This window comes from Bubalus kerabau, chromosome 14 (assembly GCF_029407905.1).
Source record: "Bubalus kerabau isolate K-KA32 ecotype Philippines breed swamp buffalo chromosome 14, PCC_UOA_SB_1v2, whole genome shotgun sequence".
Lineage (NCBI taxonomy): Eukaryota > Metazoa > Chordata > Mammalia > Artiodactyla > Bovidae > Bubalus > Bubalus kerabau.
In genome coordinates this window covers 25,228,539-25,249,862 of record NC_073637.1, presented here as the reverse complement: position 1 = coordinate 25,249,862, position 21,324 = coordinate 25,228,539, and the positions used below count along the sequence as shown (strand labels likewise).

Sequence of the window (21,324 nt, the reverse complement as noted above, 5' to 3'; positions counted from 1 at the left end):
GAGCATTTGTACCTGCCACCATGGCACGCGTCCTGCAGGGCTTCTCTGGGACAGAAACCAGCCTGTCCTCCCAGCTGTGCTCTCCATGCCCACAGCAGGCACTCATCCATGCCCAGCATGGCTCTCAGGCACCACCCAGGTGCCCAGTGAGGATGTGATGAACCAACTGTGCTTTGGAGGAAAGTGAGATATCACTTAAAAGGGAGCAAGTGTGCCAACCGGCATCGTCTGCAGCATCCCTGGACTTCATCTCTAAAACACGCCCTGTTCCTTCTTCTGGAACTTGTAGCACCAACTTGAGGGTGACCTTGGGCAAATTCTGTACCTTGTCTGAGCCCCTGTCAAGTGGGCAGTTCCCAGGAACTCTGCCACAGTCCATGGGAGGAGGGGTTTAAAGCACATGCCAGGGTGATGGCAGGTAGTGAGCGCTCAGTGGATCCATAACACAGAACGGCGGTGCTCAGCCTAGACTGCTGGGAAGATGAGTGCGCTCCTCAGGGAGGACACCAGGCGCCATCTAGCATATAGTAACTGCTCAGTACAAGGTGGGCACTGCTACCACTTACATTTATGGTTAAGAACACTATTAGTTAATCAATCCCACAGGTATCTATGAACTCCTGCTTAAGCGTCTGATCCTGAGCCTGGTTCCTGAACGGCAGCAACCTAATAGGTAATAGGGCTTTTCCAAAATATATTTATCTTTTTATATTCATTTTCTTGGTTGTGCTGTATGGGCTGCTATCTAGTTGCGGTACACGGGCTTCTCATTGCAGTGGCCTCTCTTGTTGTGAAGCATGGGCTCTCGGTGCATGGGCTTCAGTAGTTGTGGCTCCTGGGCTCCAGAGCACAGGCTCAGTATCTGTGGCGCATGGGCTGAGTTGCTCCGTGGAATGTGGGATCTTTCAGGATCAGGAATAGAACCCGTGTCTCCTGCACTGGCGGGAGAATTCTTTACCACTGAACCACCAGGGAAGCCCTGATAGGGCTTAAAAAAATATTCTTTTTTAGAAGGACTCCAGGGGATATTAATATTCTGAAATATATTAAATAAGAAAATGCAATATTCATCTTTCTAACCTATTCAGTTATGGCATCACACTGTAATCTCCATTCTCAGGAGGTCACTGTTAGTTCTGGATGATGGCTTAGGTATCATCTTCGTTCCTTCTGAAGATTCTTTAGAAATCAGGGGCAGTTAAATTAGCATTTCTCCTCAGCTGGAGGAAGAAGGATGATGACTTAAGATCCTTGATCTGACGGGGACAGCAGTGGGAGAAAAGATGGCTTCTTGAAACCTCTTCTTCAGGGATTCTGTGATGATGCAGGAACTTGACCTTGACAAGTTTTTCAAATATTTACGTTTTAAAGTGTCATTCTGAACATTTAGATAATGCTAAAGAGGACAAGGAACTGGTTTTCAATTTTGAGAACTCACAATTGGAACCCAAAACAATAATACTCATATTTGATATCTGTATTTACTTATTTGACAAGTATGTCTGGGGGGCCGTCTAAGTTTAGGGTCTCATTCTTGAGGCCAGCAGGTACATGGAGACAACTGCACAGAAACTGGGAAGACAACATATTCATTTTATAATAGATGACTTCCAGTGACGTGGCTTATGAAAGGGCTTTATTGTCCTGTGTTTTCTGATGTTTTTGTAATAAGCCTGCGTGCTAAGTCGCTTCAGTTGTGCCAACTCTTTGTGACCGCATGGATTCTAGCCCACCAGGCTCCTCTGTCCATGGGATTCTCCAGGCAAGAATACTGGAGTGGGTTGTCATTTCCTCCTCCAGTGGATCTTCCCAACCCAGGGATCAAACTGACATTTCTTATGTCTCCTGTATTGGCAGGCGGGTTCTTTACCACTAGTGCCACCTGGGAAGCCCTTATAATGAGCCTGCTGTTGATAGTCTGAATTATCTGAGGAATCTCTGAATGTCTAAGTGTTCTCCTTTCCGAGGGCTGGGCCATCACACGCCCGGGTGTCCTTTCTGAGGGCTGGGCCATCACATGCCCGGGTGGAGGCGGGCACTCACCCTTGGCCATGTACTCAGTGATGATGTAGATGGGCTCCTCTCTGGTGACCACGGCATACAGCCGCACCAGCTTGTCGTGCTGCAGTGTCTTCATGAGGTTGGCCTCCTCCAGGAACGCCTGCACAGACATTGTGCCTGGCTTCAGTGTTTTTACAGCCACTTTGGTGCTGTTGTTATAGTAACCTAGGGAGGGAAAAGAAGGCAGGTCGTGATTCATCAAAAACTTCATGCAGACTTAGAAGAATATTTAGCTACAGACAGAAAAAACTTCTATAAACTCTATAGTGTTAACATTATCTAAAACCTTTAGGGACTTCCCTGGTGGTCCAGTGGCTAAGATGCTGAGCTCCCAATGCAGGGGACCCAGGTTTGATCCCTCGTCAGGGAACTAGATCCCACATGACACAACTAAGAGTTTGAGCCTTTGACTGTGCGGATCACAATAAACTATGGAAAATTCTGAAAGAGATGGGAATACCAGACCACCTGACCTGCCTCTTGAGAAACCTGTATGCAGGTCAGGAAGCAACAGTTAGAACTGGACGTGGAACAACAGACTGGTTCCAAATAGGAAAAGGAGTACGTCAAGGCTGTATTTTGTTACCCTGCTTATTTAACTTATATGCAGAGTACATCATGAGAAATGCTGGGCTGGAGGAAGCACAAGCTGGAATCAAGATTGCCAGGAAAAATATCCATAACCTCAGATATGCAGATGACACCACCCTTATGGCAGAAAGTGAAGAAGAACTAAAGAGCCTCTTGATGAAAGTGAAAGAGGAGAGTGAAAAAGTTGGCTTAAAGCTCAACATTCAGAAAATGAAGATCATGGCATCTGGTCCCATCACTTCATGGCAGATAGATGGGGAAACAGTGGAAACAGTGTCAGACTTTATTTTTCTGGGCTCCAAAATCACTGCAGATGGTGATTGCAGCCATGAAATTAAAAGACGCTTATTCCTTGGAAGGAAAGTTATGACCAACCTAGACAGCATATTCAAAAACAGAGACATTACTTTTCCAACAAAGGTCCGTCTAGTTAAGGCTGTGGTTTTTCCAGTTGTCATGTATGGATGTGAGAGTTGGACTATAAAGAAAGCTGAGCACCGAAGAATTGATACTTTTGAACTGCGGTGTTGGAGAAGACTCTTGAGAGTCCCTTGGACTGCAAGGAGATCCAACCAGTCCATCCTAAAGGAGATCAGTCCTGGGTGTTCATTGGAAGGACTGATGTGGAAGCTGAAACCCCAATACTCTGGCCAACTGATGCGAAGAGCTGACTCATTGGAAAAGATCCTGATGCTGGGAAAGATTAAGGGCAGGAGGAGAAGGGGACGACAGAGGATGAGATGGTTGGATGGCATCATCGACTCGACGGACATGGGTTTGGGTGGACCCTGGGAGTTGGTGATGGACAGCGAGGCCTGGGGTGCTGCAATTCATGGGGTCGCAAAGAGTCAGACATGACTGAGCGACTGGACTGAACTGAACTGAACTGAACTGAACTAAAGATCTCACACACTGCAACTAAAAAGATCATGCATGCTGCAACGAAGGCCTGGTGCGGACAAATAAATAAGTGCTTAAAAAATGATAATAAAAAGAAAAACAAAACCTATATATGTAACATTAGGGGGCTTCCCTGGTAGCAGCTCAGCTGGAAAAGACTCCACCTGCAATGCAGGAGACCCTGGTTTGACTCCTGGGTCGGGAAGTTCCCCTGGAGAAGGGATAGGCTATCCACTTGAGTATTCTTGGGCTTCCCTGGTGGCTCAGATGGCAAAGAATCAGTCTGCAATGCCAGAGATCTGGGTTCAATCCCTGGGTTGGGAAGATCCCCTGGAGAAGGAAATGCAACCCACTCCAATATTCTTGCCTGAAGAAGCGCATGGACAGAGGAGCCTAGTGGGCTACACACAGTCCATGGGGTCTCAAAGAGTCAGACATGAACTTGGTCGCAAAATGACTGAGTGACTAAGCGCAGCACAGCATGTAACATTAGGGGCAACTAAGTAAAGAGTATATGAGAATTCTTTGTATCATCTTTACCAAAAAACTTAAAATTATTCTAAAATCAAAAGGCTTTTATAAAACAATGGTAAAACAAAACTCCATATGCACTGTACCATTTTCTCTAATTAATTTGATTTTCTGTTTCATTAGATTTTTTCTAATTGATAAAATGTTTTTTATCCCAAGACAAAAAACCCCACACACCATAAGTCTATTAGATACTCTTACACACACAAACACACACACACACACACACACACTCTCTCTCTGACAACTGTCTGGAAGAAAATACACCAGAATACACTGAGTACTGGCTTAATTACGAGTGATTTAAATTTTGCTCACCATACCTTTAACTCTTTACCAACTTTACTACAATGAATATGCATTATTTTTATAATCAGAAAGAAAAGCTTTGCCCTTGAAAATACTTTACTAACTCTAAAGTACAAAGAATACACAGGAATCAAATAAGTATTTCTCAAAGTTTTCAAAGAGAACTGGACACAGTGATTCTATGCAAAGGAAGGGCTCTGGGTTGAGCCACCTGGGAACCCCTGCCTGCCCCACGCCATCTCACCCAGGAGACACAGCAGGAGTGCAGACAGCCCAGCAAGGAAGATGACCGTCTGGCTCGGTTAACCACAGCATTTCCCACGCTGTCTCAACCTCAGAACACATCTTCATGTACCTTTTATCTTCCAGAACACACTTCGGGAAATACCGCCTCCTTAATATAGTTCCCCCAAGGCACTGATTTTCTGGGACCTGCCTCCATGATGTGGTTACTTTTTCTTGCTTTAAGATTACTTTTGATGTGGACCATTTTTAAAGTCTTTATTGAATTTGTTAAATATTGTCTCTGTCTTCTGTTTTGGCTTTTCGGCCGTGAGGCAGGTGGCATCTTAGCTCTCCAAGCAGGGATCGAACCCGTCCCCCCTCCATTGGAAGGTGAAGTCTTGACCATTGGACTGCCAGGGAAGTTCCCAATGATGTGCTTACTTTGGAGCTTGATTTTCTCCTGGAAAAGCCTTTTCTTGGTGGTTTGGAAAGCATAGAGGTAATCACACGCAGCTTTTCTTTCTGTTTCAATAGTTCTCTTGGAAAGACAGGAAAAGGTGAGGATGGAGTGGCAGATGGTCACCACGAATCACCCTCAAGGTCACCTCTTCCTGGTGTGTGACAGCCTAACAGCCCCAGGCCCAAGAGAGACAAACACCTAAGGAACAGTGATGTGGAAACGTCCAGTCCCTTTTCAGGTCACACGATTATCAGTACACACACAGCTTACGCTCAGTGAAAACCAACGATGGTGGTCTCCAGAGGACTTCCCTGGTGTGGTTAAGCATCCACCTGCCAATGCAGGGGACGTGGGTTCAATCTCTGGTCTTGGAAGATTCCACATGTCGTGGAGCCACTAAGCTGTGTGCCACAACTAGTGAGCCTGTGCTCTGGAGCCCTCGTGCTTCAACAAGAGGAGCCCCCTCACTGCAACGAGAGAAAGCAACGAAGACCTAGAGAAGCCAAAAATAAATTAAAAAAAAAATCTCCAGGAGAAAGAAACCACCACCCAGCAAGACAAAAATGACAAAGTCTGACCATCTTGAGTGCTGGCAGTGCTGGCCCCTTAGCAGGACAGCTGGGGCAATTCCTGCAGGTCCTTTCTGGGTTCTCTTCTGAGCATCGCTGAAACTGAGTTGTAAAGTTTCTATCTTCAACAGTATCCTCAATGGCCCTGGAAGGATGCTGACAGAGCAGGCTCTTTTCTAGAGCAGTTATATTGAGTGACCACCCACCTGACCATGAACCTGTGTACACTGGTGGGGAGGGTGTAACCCAGAACAGCGCTTTAGAAACAAAGACTGCAGCATTTATTGGAGCCGAGGGCTTCCCAGGTGGCTCAAGTGGTCAAGAATTCGATCCCTGGGTCGGGAAGATCCACTGAAGAGGAAATGGCAATCTACTCCAGTAATTTTGCCTGGGAAATCCCATGGACAGAGGAGCCTGGTGGGCTATGGTCTGTGGGGTCTCAAAGAGTCAGACACGACTGAGGGGCTGAGCACTGGAACTGAAGATCCGTATACCTGTGATCCAGTAAATCCTCCTCCCTGGTCATCTAGAGAAACTCATGTACCCTGGCACCAACCAGTGCAAAAACGTTCACAGTAGCCTGTTCCTAATAGCCAGAACGGGGGAGTAACTCCAATGCCATTGATAAATAGTAGGGTTTCTTTTATATAAAGTTTAAAACAGGGCAAAAGTAAACTACTCTGGGTGCACACAGCCCCATACACAAAAGCAGCAGAACTACAAAGAAAAGTCAGGAAATGATCACAAAAGCCAGACTAGCAGCTGCCTTCAGGAGACAGGTGGGGTTGTGGTCAGGAAGGGGAGCACAGGGGCTTCGGGTGTGATTCAGTGGTCACCACACAGGTTTTCATGTTGTCAGTAGCTGTGAAAGCGAACGTTCGTGTGGTAGGCACTTTTCCGTCTGCTTCTTATACTGCATGTTAAAGCAACAGAAGAGAAAGAAGCAGGGGTAGCTAGTCTCCTTTTGTCATCACAAAAGCCATGGGACTCACCGAGACTTTTCACAGAACATGAAGTTATGGGTCAAGGATGAAGAAAAAAAAATGCTCTCCAAGCGTAGGGGAAAAAAGTCACCAGGAAATACTGCAGCTGCTAAAGATATTAAAAATGCTGATAAGGAGTTTGAAAAGAGTAGCAATTAAAGCAGCTGTGTCAAACCCAACTCTAGGAGGACAGCAGCTTCCACTCATGGCTGCTTAGGGCTGTGACGTTTGCACGACAGGGCAGCTTTCCATCTACACCAAAGGCATGAGTTTTACTCAGCACTAAGCATCAAATCGTACTTTACCAATACACTGCCCAGTATTGGCAGGTTCACAGGGGTCACAGAGATGTGGCATGACAGATGGAAATATACACATGCTGCTGTTAAGTCGCTTCAGTCGTGTCCGACTCTGTGCGACCCCATGGACGGTAGCCCACCAGGCTTCCCCATCCCTTGGATTCTCCAGGCAAGAACATCGGAGTGGTTGCCATTTCCTTCTCCAATGCATGAAAGTGAAAAGTGAAAGTGAAAGTGAAGTCGTGTCTGACTCTTAGTGACCCCATGGACTGCAGCCTACCAGGCTCCTCCGCCTATGGGATTTTCCAGGCAAGAGTACTGGAGTGGGTTGCCATTGCCTTCTCCATACACATGCTACTATGTATAAAACAGATGAAAAACAAGGACCCACAGGGAACTCTACTCAATATTTTATAATGACCTGTAAGTGAAAAGGGCTCAGAGGTTAAAGTGTCTGCCTGCAATGCGGGAGACCTGGGTTCAATCCCTGGGTTGGGAAGATCCCCTGGAGAAGGAAATGGCAACCCACTCCAGTATTCTTGCCTGGAGAATCCCATGGATGGAAGAGCCTGGTAGGCTACAGTCCACGGGGTCGCAAAGAGTTGGACACGACTGAGCGACTTCACTAAGGGAAAAGAATCTGAAGAAAGATTCTTATATATAACTGAATCGCTTTGCTGGACACCTGAAACTACCACAACACTGTAGATCAACTGTACTTGAATAAAAAATAAATTTGTAATAATAAATAAATAAAAGGAAGCTGCAAAAATAATTTTTTTTAAATCTTTTGAAGGAAGTAAATAATTTCTTGTGGGTGCCGCTCTGCCATAGGTAAAGCAGAGAGCGCTCCAATGCAGGTGTGGCTGCCTTGCTATACCACAGGACGAAGGTGGTTTCTTTAATATGAAAAGATGAATGCAGTTGTTTTAGAAGTCATTCAATACAGTTGGCTCCCATGAAGATGGATCAAGCAAACTTCAATGCAAAATCAGTTTCCTTTCTTTCCCAAAGTCTCTTCAGAGACCGAGCGGGAACAGGAAATGTCACCCTTTGTGTCACTCATGGGTCAGTTCCCTCAGTGTCCAGCAGCCTGAAGAGGAAAACGGGTCCCTGAACCAGACGGCCGAGGATCACACGGACCAGAGGAAACAGCTTGAGGGACAAACTCCTCTCTCTTTTCTCCCCACCCCTGCTCCCCCAGATCAGGGCATTTCCCAGTATTTGTCCACTGTGCTTCGGACCAAAAAATCCAGACCATAAATTGTGCCTGGGAGCCTCTGAGCCATTTCTCATGCTTCACGATAATGTTCACTTACTTGATTAAAAGGGATGCAATTTTTAATCTGCTGTCCTTTTTCTATTCATGAGCAAAGCCAGCCAGCTTATTTATCCCTCGAGAAGTTAAAGCTAATTGCCAGCAGCTCTAAACTGCACAGACAGACCTCGCTTTTACACGGAGCCTTGGTCGGAATGAGACGTGCAGACACACATGGGAGGGGCGCATCCTTTGACCTGATTCGTAGCACATCACTCCCCACTGTTCTTTTGGTTTTATTTCCAGCATTCCCCTGCTAAGTGCATTCAACAAACTGACGTAATTTCAGCAGTGAAGGAAGAGCTCCCTGGCTGGCAGCCAGGTTTACAGAACCACACTTGCACAAGACCCCAGATCAAAACTATTTTTCTCCTCTTCTTTCTTTTCCTTCCTTCTCTCCCTCCCTCTCTTTCTTTTCTTTCTTTAATACAAAACTGGGGGAAAGCACCATTTAAAAACAAACAACTTTCAGCATCAACATTCCAGCGGTAATGTTATACCATAGTCTTGCAATATGTTACTTTTGGGAGAAACTGAGTAAAGGCTATATGGGACCTCTCTGTATTATTTCTTTTACACCTACAATAGCTTTATTGAAATACAATTTATATGCCACATTACTTTCCCATTTAAAACATACCATTCATTGGTTTTGGTATATTTCAATTTGTGGTACCATCACCACAATCAATTATAAGGACATTTTCATGTCCCCACCCCTAAAAAATGGTACCTATTAACAATTACACTGCCATCGCCCCCCACCCCGACCTGAACCAACCACTCATTTCCTTTGTCTCTACAAAACTGTCTTTTACAGACATTTCACATAAATGGGAGTCATATAACACATGATCCTTTGTCTCTGGTTTCTTTTCTTTATTATTGTGTTTTCAAGAGTCAGCCATGTAGCGTGTGTCAGGACTTTCTTTTAATTACCAAATAATATTCCATTGCAAGGAAACACCACATTTTGTTTATCTGTTCATCAACTGATGGACATTTTGGTTGTTTACACTCCTTGGTTATTATGAATAACGCTCTTACTTATGAACAGTTGTGTAAAAATGTTTGTGTGAACAGATGTTTTCATTTCTGTATTATTGCAGACAACTGTGTGTGAATCCATAGTTATCTCAAAATAAAAAGTTTAATTGAAAATACCCAAGAAACAGCTCATGTTGAGGGGGGAAATTCTGGGTAATTTCTCCCCTCTATTTCATAGTCTTGGCTCTAATTTATCATACTATCTTCATAATATAATTATTTAAAATAATAACAACTGTTCTTAAATGCTGTCAACTATATTAAATGATTACTTGCATCACCTCATCCTGTTTTTACACCATCCCTATTTTATTGTTGCTGAGCCACTTGAGAGTAAGCTGCTATTGTTCTGTTTGATTTTAAGGAGGTCTACCAGATTTCTCTATTTTTAATGTAACATTTTAATTCCCTATTATAACTGATGTATTCATTACCTTAGGGGAGATTCTTTAAAATTGTTTAAATATCCAAAAGCACTTTCCCCACATGGTTTCAGAATCACGTGCTCATCTGATTCTCATCCCTCTTAGAGGCCATCACCTCTCTAAAAGCTGCAGCCATCTGTCCTCTGACCTGCCTCCACCCTCCCCGGTGCCCCCACCCCACCCCAAATATGGTTACTCCAACTTCTGGCTCAGTCTGGGAACTAGGGACTTTGCCCTCCCTCCATGGCCTGTAGGCAATAATGGAACCAACCATCACTCTGTACCCCTGAGGGATGCAGGAAGACACAGCATTGCTTAGTACTTAGATGCTATTTGTGACCCAGGGCATAATCTGGACCAAGCCATGGGAAACATTGGGAAAGCCAAATGAGAAACATTCTACAAAAGGACAAACCTGTCATGAAAGATGGAGACATGCCAAGGGACTCTTCCAGATTCAAGGAGACTACAGACAGGTCAGTTAAAAGCAAACTCTAGATCCCAACAGCCCTGGGGACAACACTGGGACAATGGGGAGAATTAGGATGTCGACTCGACACTAGACTCTGCGGATCAATGCAGAACTTCCTGAATGTGACCACCGTGTGGCATGAGACCACAGCCCTTCTCTGAGGAGATGCCTGCATGAGTATTCAGGGGTGAAGGTCGTCGCGTCTGCACCTTACTATCAAGTGGCTCCACAAAAATAAAACATGTCTGTGTGTGTATATATAGAAATGATACAGGAAATACAGCAAAATATTAACTGGTGAATCTAGGTGAAGAATATACAATGTATATTATACCTGCTCCTATTCTGTGGACTTGGAAAAAATATATTAAGGAATAAATGCAAATATCTCAGGGGAGAAAGAGGTGACAATTTTTTTTTAAATGAGTAGATCCCAGTTAAGACAGTTCCTTAAAAAGTTAAGCACAGAATGGTGTGACTCAGCAATTTCACTGCTAGGAGAATGTATATCCGTAAGAAAATGAAAACACCTGTCCACACAATAATTTCCATATGAATGTTCAAAGAAGCATTATTCATAATAGCCCAAAGATGAAAACAAGCCAAAGGTCCACCAACAGATAAGTAGATAAGCTGTGGCATACCCATACAATGGAATAGTGTTCGCTCACAGAAGAAAGAAATTCTGACAGATGTGGGTGAACCTTGAGGACATCATGCTGAGGGAGATAAGCCAGACACAAAAGGACAAATGTATGTAGGATCCCACTGACGTGAGAGCCCTAGAGTATTACAGTCATAGAGACAGGAAGTAGAGTGGTGTCCAGGGGCTGGGGAAGTGGGGGTGGGGGTAGGTGTGTGCATTATGGGTACAGGGCTTCCTTCTGGACTGATGGAAATATTCTGGAACTAAATAGAAGTGGTGACTGTACAACAATGTGAGTGTGAATTGTTCACTTTAAAATGACTGACCTTATGTTACATGAATTTTACTTCAATAAGAAAGGAAAGGTGGACAGAGCAAGGAGGAGGAGGTGATGATTTAGGCAGCAGAGTGGGAGCAGAGACACACCTAGAGCAAGATCACGCCCCTGGTCTGTGGACCCGACCGGAAACAGGGTGCCACGTACTCACACAGATCCCAGTGAGCAAGGCGAGGCTGTGCAATCATGATTTAGCCTGATTCCATTATCATGTTTCCAGAGAATTACAGCACAGTAAGAATTTATTATGGACTTCTCAGGTGGTGCTAGTGGTAAAGAACCTGTCTGCCATTACAGGAGATGCAAGAGACGCAGGTTTGATCCCTGGGTCGGGAAGATCCTCTGGAGGAGGGCATGACAACCCACTCCAGTGTTCTTGCCTGGAGAATCCCATGGACAGAGGAACCTGGTGGCCTACGGTCCGTAGGGTCGCAAAGAGTCAGACTCGACTGAGCGACTGAGCACAGGCACACAACCCAACTGTACCTTTCCCTGAGATGCCTGCACTTAACCGTATGTCCAAAGAATCTGCTGAGGAGAGTCAGGGAAGAGTAGACAGATAAACCAGGATATGCACCCACTGCCCCTTCCTTGTAAACATTCATTCAACAAAAGAATGCCTAAGTCTCGAGGAAGATTAAGAGTCTAATCATGAGGACTGTGTGGGCTTGTTCTTGGCACCGGGGATACAGAGAGAAATGAAAGCATCAATGCTTCTGAGAAAACTGATAGAAATCAGCTGGAGCCCTTATTTCTCCAGAAGAGACTCAGGCTCCAGAGCCACACACTCACCCATCCAGACTTCCCCGAACTGCCCGGCGCCCAGCCTCTTCACCAGCTTGATGGACTCTCGGGGGATCTCCCAAGCATCCTTGTCCCATGGCTTCTGTGGTTTGGGGCTAATGCACGCCTTCTCCAATCTCCGGCACAAGCCATCTGACTGCTCTAATTTCAAAGAGAAAGTAAATGTGGAAAAAGTCATCCTTTGTATTTTACCAGTATCTACAGAGAAATCTGGACTATGAGTTTTATCATTTCCAACTCGCCAAGGTCTACAAACTTAAAACGTTTATGGGGGTCTCTTCTGTGTAATCATGACTTGAAATTCTTAAATGAAAGACAATTTAAGAGGCACTTGATTTGATTCATCAATAATATTAATCTATGAAAATAAAAACAATAAAATAAATAGACAAACACAGGCTGGCAGGTTGTCACACTTAATAGACTATAATTTTAATTACTGAGTCCGTGTAAACTCTTCAGGGCACAATGGTGGGAACTTGGTCAGGTCACCAGGGGACACTTCCCCTCCCTGCCCAGCCTCAGAACAGGGCCGGGGCTCCACAAGTACTCAACACATATGCCAGATGAATAACTTGATGGGGCTAACAGAGGGGGAAGGACTTACTACTCTAGAGTACTTGCTCTCTCCATACTTGGGGACATAAGCAAATTTTATGTGTATTACCTTAGAGCAGCTTGAAGAAATAAGCAGTAACAGCTTCCCACTACAACTGACCTCAAACATAAAGGGAAAGTACCTAAAGGCTATTCACGGGGTCAGCCTAGCAAGGTCGTAGAGCAGACTGGGGACGAAGGACCACTGCCTGGCCACTTCTAATTGTTTTGGTGTTACTGTTGTAATTTCTGTTTTCTTTTACCAAGGGTACGTATTACTTTTACACACACACATACACATGTCTAGACTAGAATGCAGATCTACAGATCTGCATTCCTAGTCTGGATATTAAAAGATGTGTTGTAAAGTTATGCACTATATGAAAATAATATTCATTTCTATCTTTGTAATTTTTGAACATTAACTGTTAAACAGCAGAAGCTAGGTGGGAAAGACTAAGATAATTATTCACAAAGATCAAATCTGACTTTGAATGTTTGTGTGTGCTCAGCTGCTCAGTCGTGTCCGACTCTCTGTGGCCCCATGGACTGTAGCCCACCAGGCTCCTCAGGCCATGGACTTTTCGAGGCAAGAATACTGGAGTGGGTTGCCATTTCCTCCTCCAGGGGATCTTCCCAACCCACAGACTGAATGGGTGTCTCTTGTGTCTCCTGCATTGGCAGGTGGGTTCATTACCACTAGTGCCACTGTTGAATGTATAGTTATAGGTTACTTTAGGACCAGTTACAGAATATGATCCTGCAACTTTATCCAAAAGAAATATCATTCTTCTTGCTAAAGAGGCTACCAGGAAAACTACTAGAGTTCATCAATGAATTCTATAAAGTTGCAGGATACAAAAATTTTTTATGTAAGTTTGACATCATATATTTATCATAACAGATGTATCTTTCTTTTCTTGTCTGACCTTGTGTTTTCACTTACTTTGATAATGCTTAATCATGTCACTGATACAAGGAAAAGTGATTCGTGGGGAGATGTAATAACCCCCATTGTCCAGACTTCTGATTTTGTAGTGCTTAATCACATCGCCGTGCACGGGGTCATAGTCTCTGACAGACAGAGAGTAACTTCCTGCAGAGGAAGAAGTACAAGCAAAGATTACACTTATATTTTGTAAACAAGATTGGCATTATGGGGAGGGAAGTGTTGGGAGTTTGGGATTAGCAGATGAAACTATGACACATAGGATGGATAAACAACACGGCCCTACTGTATAGAACAAGGAAGTATATTCAATAACCTGTGATAAACCAGAATAGAAAAGAGTATGAAAAAGACATATATGGATAACAGAATCACTTGGCTGTAAAGCTGAAATTAACACAACACTGTAAATCAACTATACTTCAATAATACGAGGTCTGCCCACAATTCTTTTTTAACAGAATTCTAGAATCATTTCTAAGAATGATTTCCTAAACAGCATTTGATAAGAGACCTTATGTCACTTCCTACCTTTTAATGTCTCACTTTCTCTGATAAGGAAAGCTCCAGCGCTGTTCCCTGGGGCCAGAAGCTGCCTTTCTGCATCTTTCCTGGTTATATCCTTGAAAAACCACCTGTGAAGACATATTAACATCCCAAGGCTGTTGTAATCCCGGGGAGAAAAAAAGATGAAAAAGCAAGAAATCCAGCATGTCACACAGAACCATTCCAGACCACTCCAGGTAAGGACTCACTCTTCAGTTTCCAAGGTGTTGACTTTGGCCACATAGTTGCTGGGAATGAAGCCTTCTTTCTTTGTCGAAATGGACTTGGCTTTCCACCACTCTCCGTGCCTGGAATAGAAACCCGCATCAGAAAGGGTTTGTTGGACTTCCCTGATGGTACAGTGGTTAAGAACCACCTTGTAATGCAAGGGATGTGAATTCAATCCCCCGTCAGGGAACTAAGATCCTGCACGCCATGGGGCAGCCAAGCAAGTGCTTGCACCTCCAAGAAAGAGGCCACACGCCACAGCTAAGACTCGACGTGGCCAAATAAATACATATTAAAAAAAGAAAAAAAGGGTTTGTATTCAGTGACTCAAGAATTACAAGAGCAATTGTCTTAAGGTGTTTGTCTTGTGGGGTGTGGGACAGTGGGGAAGACCCTGGGACCCCAGAAGGCAGGGGGAAAGTTGATGTGTCCTGATGAAATACAAATATGTTTAGTGATGGACCCAAAGGAAAACAGCCTCATAACTGAAGTGTGGGTCTCTGTGCTCAGAGCTGCTGCATAAGAGTTGGTGAAAATGGTTTCTATCTTGCAGAAGCAGAATTCTTAACTTCCCCAGGGATATCTATAAAATGGGCTTCCCTGGTGGCTCAGAGGGTAAAGAATCTGCCTATAATGCAGGAGACCTGGGTTTGATATGTGGGCTGGGAAGATCCTCTGGAAGAGGGCATGGCAAACCACTCCAGTATTCTTGCCTGGAGAATTCCAAGGAGAGAGGAGTCCATGGGGTCACAAAGAATTGGATACAACTGAATGACTAACACTTTCACTTTTCACACTTACAGAAATGGGAGTCAAGGGAATAAAAGCTCATAGTTCTTAAGTTATAAATGCCTTTGTTGAAATAGCTAGTGTCCATAGGCTGATGCCATGGGAAAAAAAGAAAACCACAAAACAGTCCCAAGCAGATGAGCCTCATCACCACCTCGCATCTCCTTCAAGGCATGGAGCCAGGGAAGGGGCTGGGGAAGGAGGAACGGATGGGTCGCCAACGGATGAGCCTCAGCTGTGTTCCCGTCAGGTTCCCACAACCCAGATGGGACCCTCATCTGGCAAGACATGAAGGACAATTACAACTGGCACTCGGCTGTGGTACACTACACGCCTGTGCCATATTTATAAAATGCACACACACACAAGCCATTTCTGGTTCCCAAGCAAGACACTAAGATACAGAGTTGAAGTGACTTGTCACAGTCACACAGCGATCAAGTGGCAAGGCCAGAATGAGGCTCAAGTTCACATTCAGACAGTAATGGACAACCCCTCTCAGGTACTCAACACCTTATACTTAATAAGGGTCTCTCTCCTCCAGCCAACCAAGGGTCTCCTGTTGGCGGGCCAAGGTAATGCTATATGAAGAGTAGTAGAATTACTGAAGTTCCTTATTCTCAGCACAGTCCTGAGCCCTGTGAGTCAACCTGGAGGGGTCAAGAAAATGATGTCCAAGCATCTTCACAGAAGCGCTAAGTGCTGAGCAGGGGCTTTCCCCAAGATGACCACTGCCTTGGCACCCCGCCCTGATGACTCACACCCAGTTGGACCCATACACTTGGTGTGAATTTGAGGAAAATAACAAAGTAAAAATGGCATTAAAAGAACATGCAGGGACTTCCCTGGTGGTTCAGCGGTTAGGAATCCACCCGCCAATGCAGGGGACACGGTGTGGATCCCTGGTCCAGGAACTTAGATGCACGTGCTTCAAGGCAATGAAGCCCACATGCCACAACTAGAGAGCCCATGTCCTGCAACTCCTGAAGCCTGTTACACTCTAGAGCCCATGCTCTGCAACAAGAGAAGCCACTGCAGTGAGAAGCCTGTACACTACAACTAGAGAGTCGCCCCTGCTCACAGCAACTAGAGAAAGCCAGAGAGCAGCAACAAAGACCCACCACAGCCGAGAATAAATTTTACAAACATTTTTAAAAAAGAAATGCAAATTCCACATAGATCTAAACCTCTTAAGGCAGCACAGATGGATAAGGAAAGACAATGGTGTTTGGTTTCAAAGGAAAAACTCTTGGGAACTGCTCACAGTAAAGCCTAAGAGGAAAATCCCTCTGGCCCAGCTCCTTCTGGCAGCAATAAGGCTGGAGTTCCATGCCCACCCCCAGAGGGGTGTCTGCCGTGCTGTGCCGCTGGCAGCCAAGCCCGGGAGGGGGATAGGCTTCGGAATTTGGTGCCATAGAAGAGGGACACTTGGCTGCACTTACTGCTCCAGGACTTTCATCTTCTCCCCTTTCTTGAAGGACAAGTCGTCTGGGTGGATGCCATCGTACGGATACAATGCGATCACGATGTCCCCTTGCTCCTCTGGATCTGAAAATGAACAAGGCGAGCGAAGACCTTTAAGAATCCACAGCAGAATATTTAAAATGGATAACCAACAAGGACTGACTGTATGGCAAGGGAACTCTGCTCAATGTCATGTGGCCAGCCTGGAGGGGAGGAGAGTTTTGGGGAGGATGGATACATGTATACATGGCTGAGTCCCTTTGTTCACCTTCCCTGTTCACAACATTGTTAATCAGCTATTCAGTTCAGTTCAGTTCAGTTCAGTTCAGTCGCTCAGTCATGTCCGACTCTTTGTGACCCCATCAATCGCAGCATGCCAGGACTCCCTGTCCATCACCAACTCCCAGAGTTCACTCAGACTCATGTCCATCGAGTCAGTGATGCCATCCAGCCATCTCATCCTCTGTCGTCCCCTTCTCCTCCTGCCCCCAATCCCTCCCAGCATCAGAGTCTTTTCCAATGAGTCAACTCTTCTCATGAGGTGGCCAAAGTACTGGCGTTTCAACTTCAGCATCATTCCCTCCAAAGAAATCCCAGGGCTGATCTCCTTCAGGATGGACTGGTTGGATCTCCTTGCAGTCCAAGGGACTCTCAAGAGTCTTCTCCAACACCACAGTTCAAAAGCATCAATTCTTCGGCGCTCAGCTTTCTTCACAGTCCAACTCTCACATCCATACATGACAACTGGAAAAACCATAGCCTTGACTAGATGGACCTTTGTTGGCAAAGTAATGTCTCTGCTTTTCAATATGCTATCTAGGTTGGTCATAATACCCCAATACAAAATAAAAAGTTTTTTAAAAAAAGAATCCACAGCAGAAATGTTGTAACAGCTTGTCATGGGGCACAGAGTGCAGGGATGTACTGAGGAAACAGGCAGCTGGAAAGAAGATGTGTTTTCCTCCCAGATGGCTCGGGGTCCACACGGTCCATGGTTGGCCACACACTGTACACACGGGTACATGCCTGTCATCTCAAATCATAGAGACCTATGACCTCAATGACTTCCAGCTCTAGGTTTAAAATGTGATACACCTGCGCTCACAGCAGCATTGTTTACAAAAGTTAAAAGGAGAAAACCATCCGAAGACATTGTGTATACATACCACAGAATAAAGGAAGCAAAATTCGGACACCTGCTACAACATGGATGAACCTTAAAGACATTATGCTAAGTGACATAAGTCAGCCGCAAAGGACAAATACCATTTGATTCCACTTAGGCGATATCCCCAGAGCCGTCAAACTCATAGAGACAGAAAGTAGAAATGGTGCGTACCAGGGGCTGGGAGGATGAGGGATGGGAGTTTGTGTTTGATGGGCACAGAGTTTCTGTTTGAGATGATGGAAAGTTCATCATCCCAGATGGAGAGATGGACGGATGGAGGTGATGGTTGCACAAAAATGAGAAGGTAGTTAATGTTACTGACCTGAACACTTCCATGGCTAAAATGATAAATTCTATGTTATGTCTATTTTTCCACAATTAAAAAAAAAATTCGGAGACACATAGTTTTTCAAGACAGAAGCCTAGTGTGTCTCCTTTTGCCTGGCAAAACAATAAAAGTATCCTTTTCTACCTCACCCCGCCGCCTGCCCTCCCAAAATCAACAAAAACACCCAGGACAACTATTTTACAGAGACTTGAACAGTAAAGAAACTACCATGGCGTTATGAAAACATACCTTTAGTTTGAAACCTCTGTCCTGGTAAAAGCTGGGAGTCTGCAACCTAAGAGAGAATATTCATTAGAAAAATATTTTCTATGTTTAGCATTTTATGCTTACATTCACACTGTATGCTATGTCATTTTCGAACAGAAGCAAATAGGGTTTAGATTTGTTAATTTTTAAGCCAGAAAGAAGAGGAGTGCAGAGGAACAGTCCTGCGGAGCTGTGTTCTGATCCCTGCCCCCCGCCCCAACCATGGAAGGGCTTTTCCTTCTTCAGCAGCCACTGGCCTGGGGGTGAAAGGACACTTCTGAGCCGCTGCTGATCCAATCGGCTCCCTCCTTCTGATTTGTTACCAGAGCCCAAATATCCTTAGAAGTGGTGGTTTGCCCAGCTCCATGGTGATGTTTCCCCATTCTCCAGCCTTCTATGCAGATGGCAAGGAGTTGACCTGCAGGCAGGTGATGGGGCCTTGGGATCAGCTTTCTTATTCGCTGGGCTTCTTCTTCCTGCCCAGAAGCAGGTGATGAGCTGGACTTTGAGCAGCCATGGATACCAGTGACCAGAGACAGCAGAGCCAAAGATGGAGAGGGGTCCTAGGGGTCACCTGGGTCCTTGGTGACCTTGTGGAAGTGCCACCCAGGTCAGGACTGCTGATCTTTACTTTTCCCAGACTTGTTTTAAAAGCTGCTGTAAGGGCTTGGTCACTGGCAGCTGAGAACAAGTCCTAACAGATCCAGGCTTCCTGTGGCTGACCCCGATTCCGCTATGGGGACAGATGGCATCCCTGTTATTTTAGCTTGGAACTGAATGATCAGGAAGGGCCTGGTGGTACAAAAGGCCACCCCAATCACCTTGGAAATCAAATTCCTTTTTCCTTTGTTGACATGGGGAGGATGTGTGAGACTTCCCAGGCTTTATCGTGTTTCTCTTTGATTAACGTGATTGAACGGAATATGAATCAAAACAGCTTGTACTGAAATTTAAATTTCTGATGGAAGTCAGCCCATCAAATCTCCAGGGGCGGGGAGCAGGGGATTACGTTTTTCTGGTTCAGAAACTCTTGGCTCCAGATGATCTTTCAATACTTATTTCAAGGAGTTCTATACCGATTTTTAAACTCATTCAGATTTGCATAATTAGAATGTATGATCAATTTTAAAGCAGTTAGAGGAAACAATTAGAAGATGAGACGCTGATTAAATCATTTTGAAAGCAGCAAGCTGATTTTCAACTATCAAAGAGTCCTTAATTGACAAATGATTGAACACAGTCTTCAGAAGGCCAAAACACATGTATAGAACTCATCTGCACCACTCTTCTTCTCTAAATGTCTTTTCCTTAGAGTGTTATTGAATTCGAGTCAGTTCAGCCTTGCTGTCACACAATACAGCCTGTAATCAATCCAGGGGTGTGTTTTGGGCACATCTAGCTGGAACTGAATGTTATCCATGGAATAAGGCCCAAATGCCCAGTTCACAAACCAGGGCACCTGTGACCACAGAAGGTGGAGTGTACTGCGCTCCGGGGGTGCATGAGGGAACTGAGAGATTTCAAACGTGCTTCCTACTTCTGCTTTCTAACTTATCTTTTAACCTCCTTTACTCTTACCAAGAGGAAAAATGGTGCGTAAGTTTGTACTGGTCTCCTTTGCTTTTCTGAATGAAGGACATCTTCTTTCATTACGTTAAAAAAAATATTGGGGGATTTTAAACCATGTAAAATCTACAGCACATGACACTGGAAAAAGTCAGGTCCTTTTTATGACACCTTTGAAGTCTATAAGGAGAAAATTATCTGTGACTCCAAGTCCTTGTATCATTTCATTTTCTGTTAGTCATATTTCCATAGCATAGCTCCACGTCTATAACTATTTATGTGATGTGTTTTTGAATATTATATTTATAGGTATTTATAACTAAATTATAAAAGTTATTAATAATCGTGTACATTTTGACTTTCTGTTGTAAAATGACAACACTTTAAAAAATTTTCTTTATTTTTGGCTATGCTGGGTCTTCACTGCTGTGCATGGGCTTTCCCTAGTTACGGGGTTACTCTCTAGTTGCAGTGTACAGGCTTCCCAGTGCAGTGGCTTCTCTTGAGCACGGGTTCTAGGGCCCACAGGCTTAATTGCCCTGTGGCATGGGGGTCCTTCTGGACAGGGGATCAAATCCATGTCCCCTGCATTGGCAGGACTCTTAACCAGCGACCACCAGGGAAGTCCACAATGTTTCTCTTGAATTTCTTTTTCGGTTGTGCACCACAGCCTATAGGATCTTAGTTTCCCACCCAGGGATCAAACCCTTGCCCCCTGCATTGGAAGCATAGAGCCTTAAAAACTGGACTGCCAGGGACGTTCCTAAAATTAACGTTAATTTATCTGTCTAGAAATATCATGTAGGGAATTAACAGCATAATGTATTCACTCTTCATCTCTACTTTTTTGCAAGAATATCAGTTTTCTGGTGCAAGCACCGATTTACCAATCTCAACAATGATATGTGGCCTTGACATACACCATACCTGCAGGATAAGGGGGAACGTGGGGGAGGGGGCTGGTATAGGGCGTAACAACAATAATATACTTCTAGAATGCCAAGGCATTTAAAAACATGTCAGATTAGAGAAACAATGAAAACTCTTAATGAAGGCATTTGGACTAATGTGGAATAAGCTGCTTTCAGCTTAAACTCTGAAACACTGGTTTCCATAAAAACCAGGCAATGGGGGATGTACATATACACAGTGAGCAAACAGAAAGGACCTAAGATCTGAAGTAAAGTGCATTTAAGGTTGTAATTATCCAAAGCTATGTTCCTTTCTTCCATGAAATGTGATATTAGTTCTTTGCCAAGCATTTCTCAAACACATCAGAGAGCACATCCATCATGTAAAAATGCTGGTACAGATATTTGTCCTAGGTTAGAAGGCAGAATTAGTTGCTTTTTTTTTTTAATCTTTTAATTCTCTATAGTAAGTCGTGACAAATTCAGTGTTCGTACTAGTTTGAATTAATTGAAGAACAACATGATGGGATAAAG

The 21,324-nt window shown here is 44.4% G+C and overlaps 1 protein-coding gene across 4 annotated transcripts in view; it reads right to left on the bottom strand.

The window, feature by feature from the left end:
- The window catches only part of LYN (LYN proto-oncogene, Src family tyrosine kinase), a 109,955-nt gene that overhangs the window by 26,427 nt on the left and 62,204 nt on the right, over positions 1–21,324 (bottom strand). For all 4 annotated transcript variants that reach the window (XM_055546028.1, XM_055546029.1, XM_055546026.1 and 1 more), the window contains 7 exons: positions 18,296–18,341; positions 16,529–16,634; positions 14,279–14,377; positions 14,055–14,158; positions 13,521–13,670; positions 11,966–12,118; positions 2,044–2,226 (listed from right to left, as the gene is read on the bottom strand). In XM_055546028.1, coding sequence (XP_055402003.1) covers positions 2,044–2,226; positions 11,966–12,118; positions 13,521–13,670; positions 14,055–14,158; positions 14,279–14,377; positions 16,529–16,634; positions 18,296–18,341 — 841 coding nt within the window. The remainder of the gene's footprint in view (positions 1–2,043; positions 2,227–11,965; positions 12,119–13,520; positions 13,671–14,054; positions 14,159–14,278; positions 14,378–16,528; positions 16,635–18,295; positions 18,342–21,324) is intronic.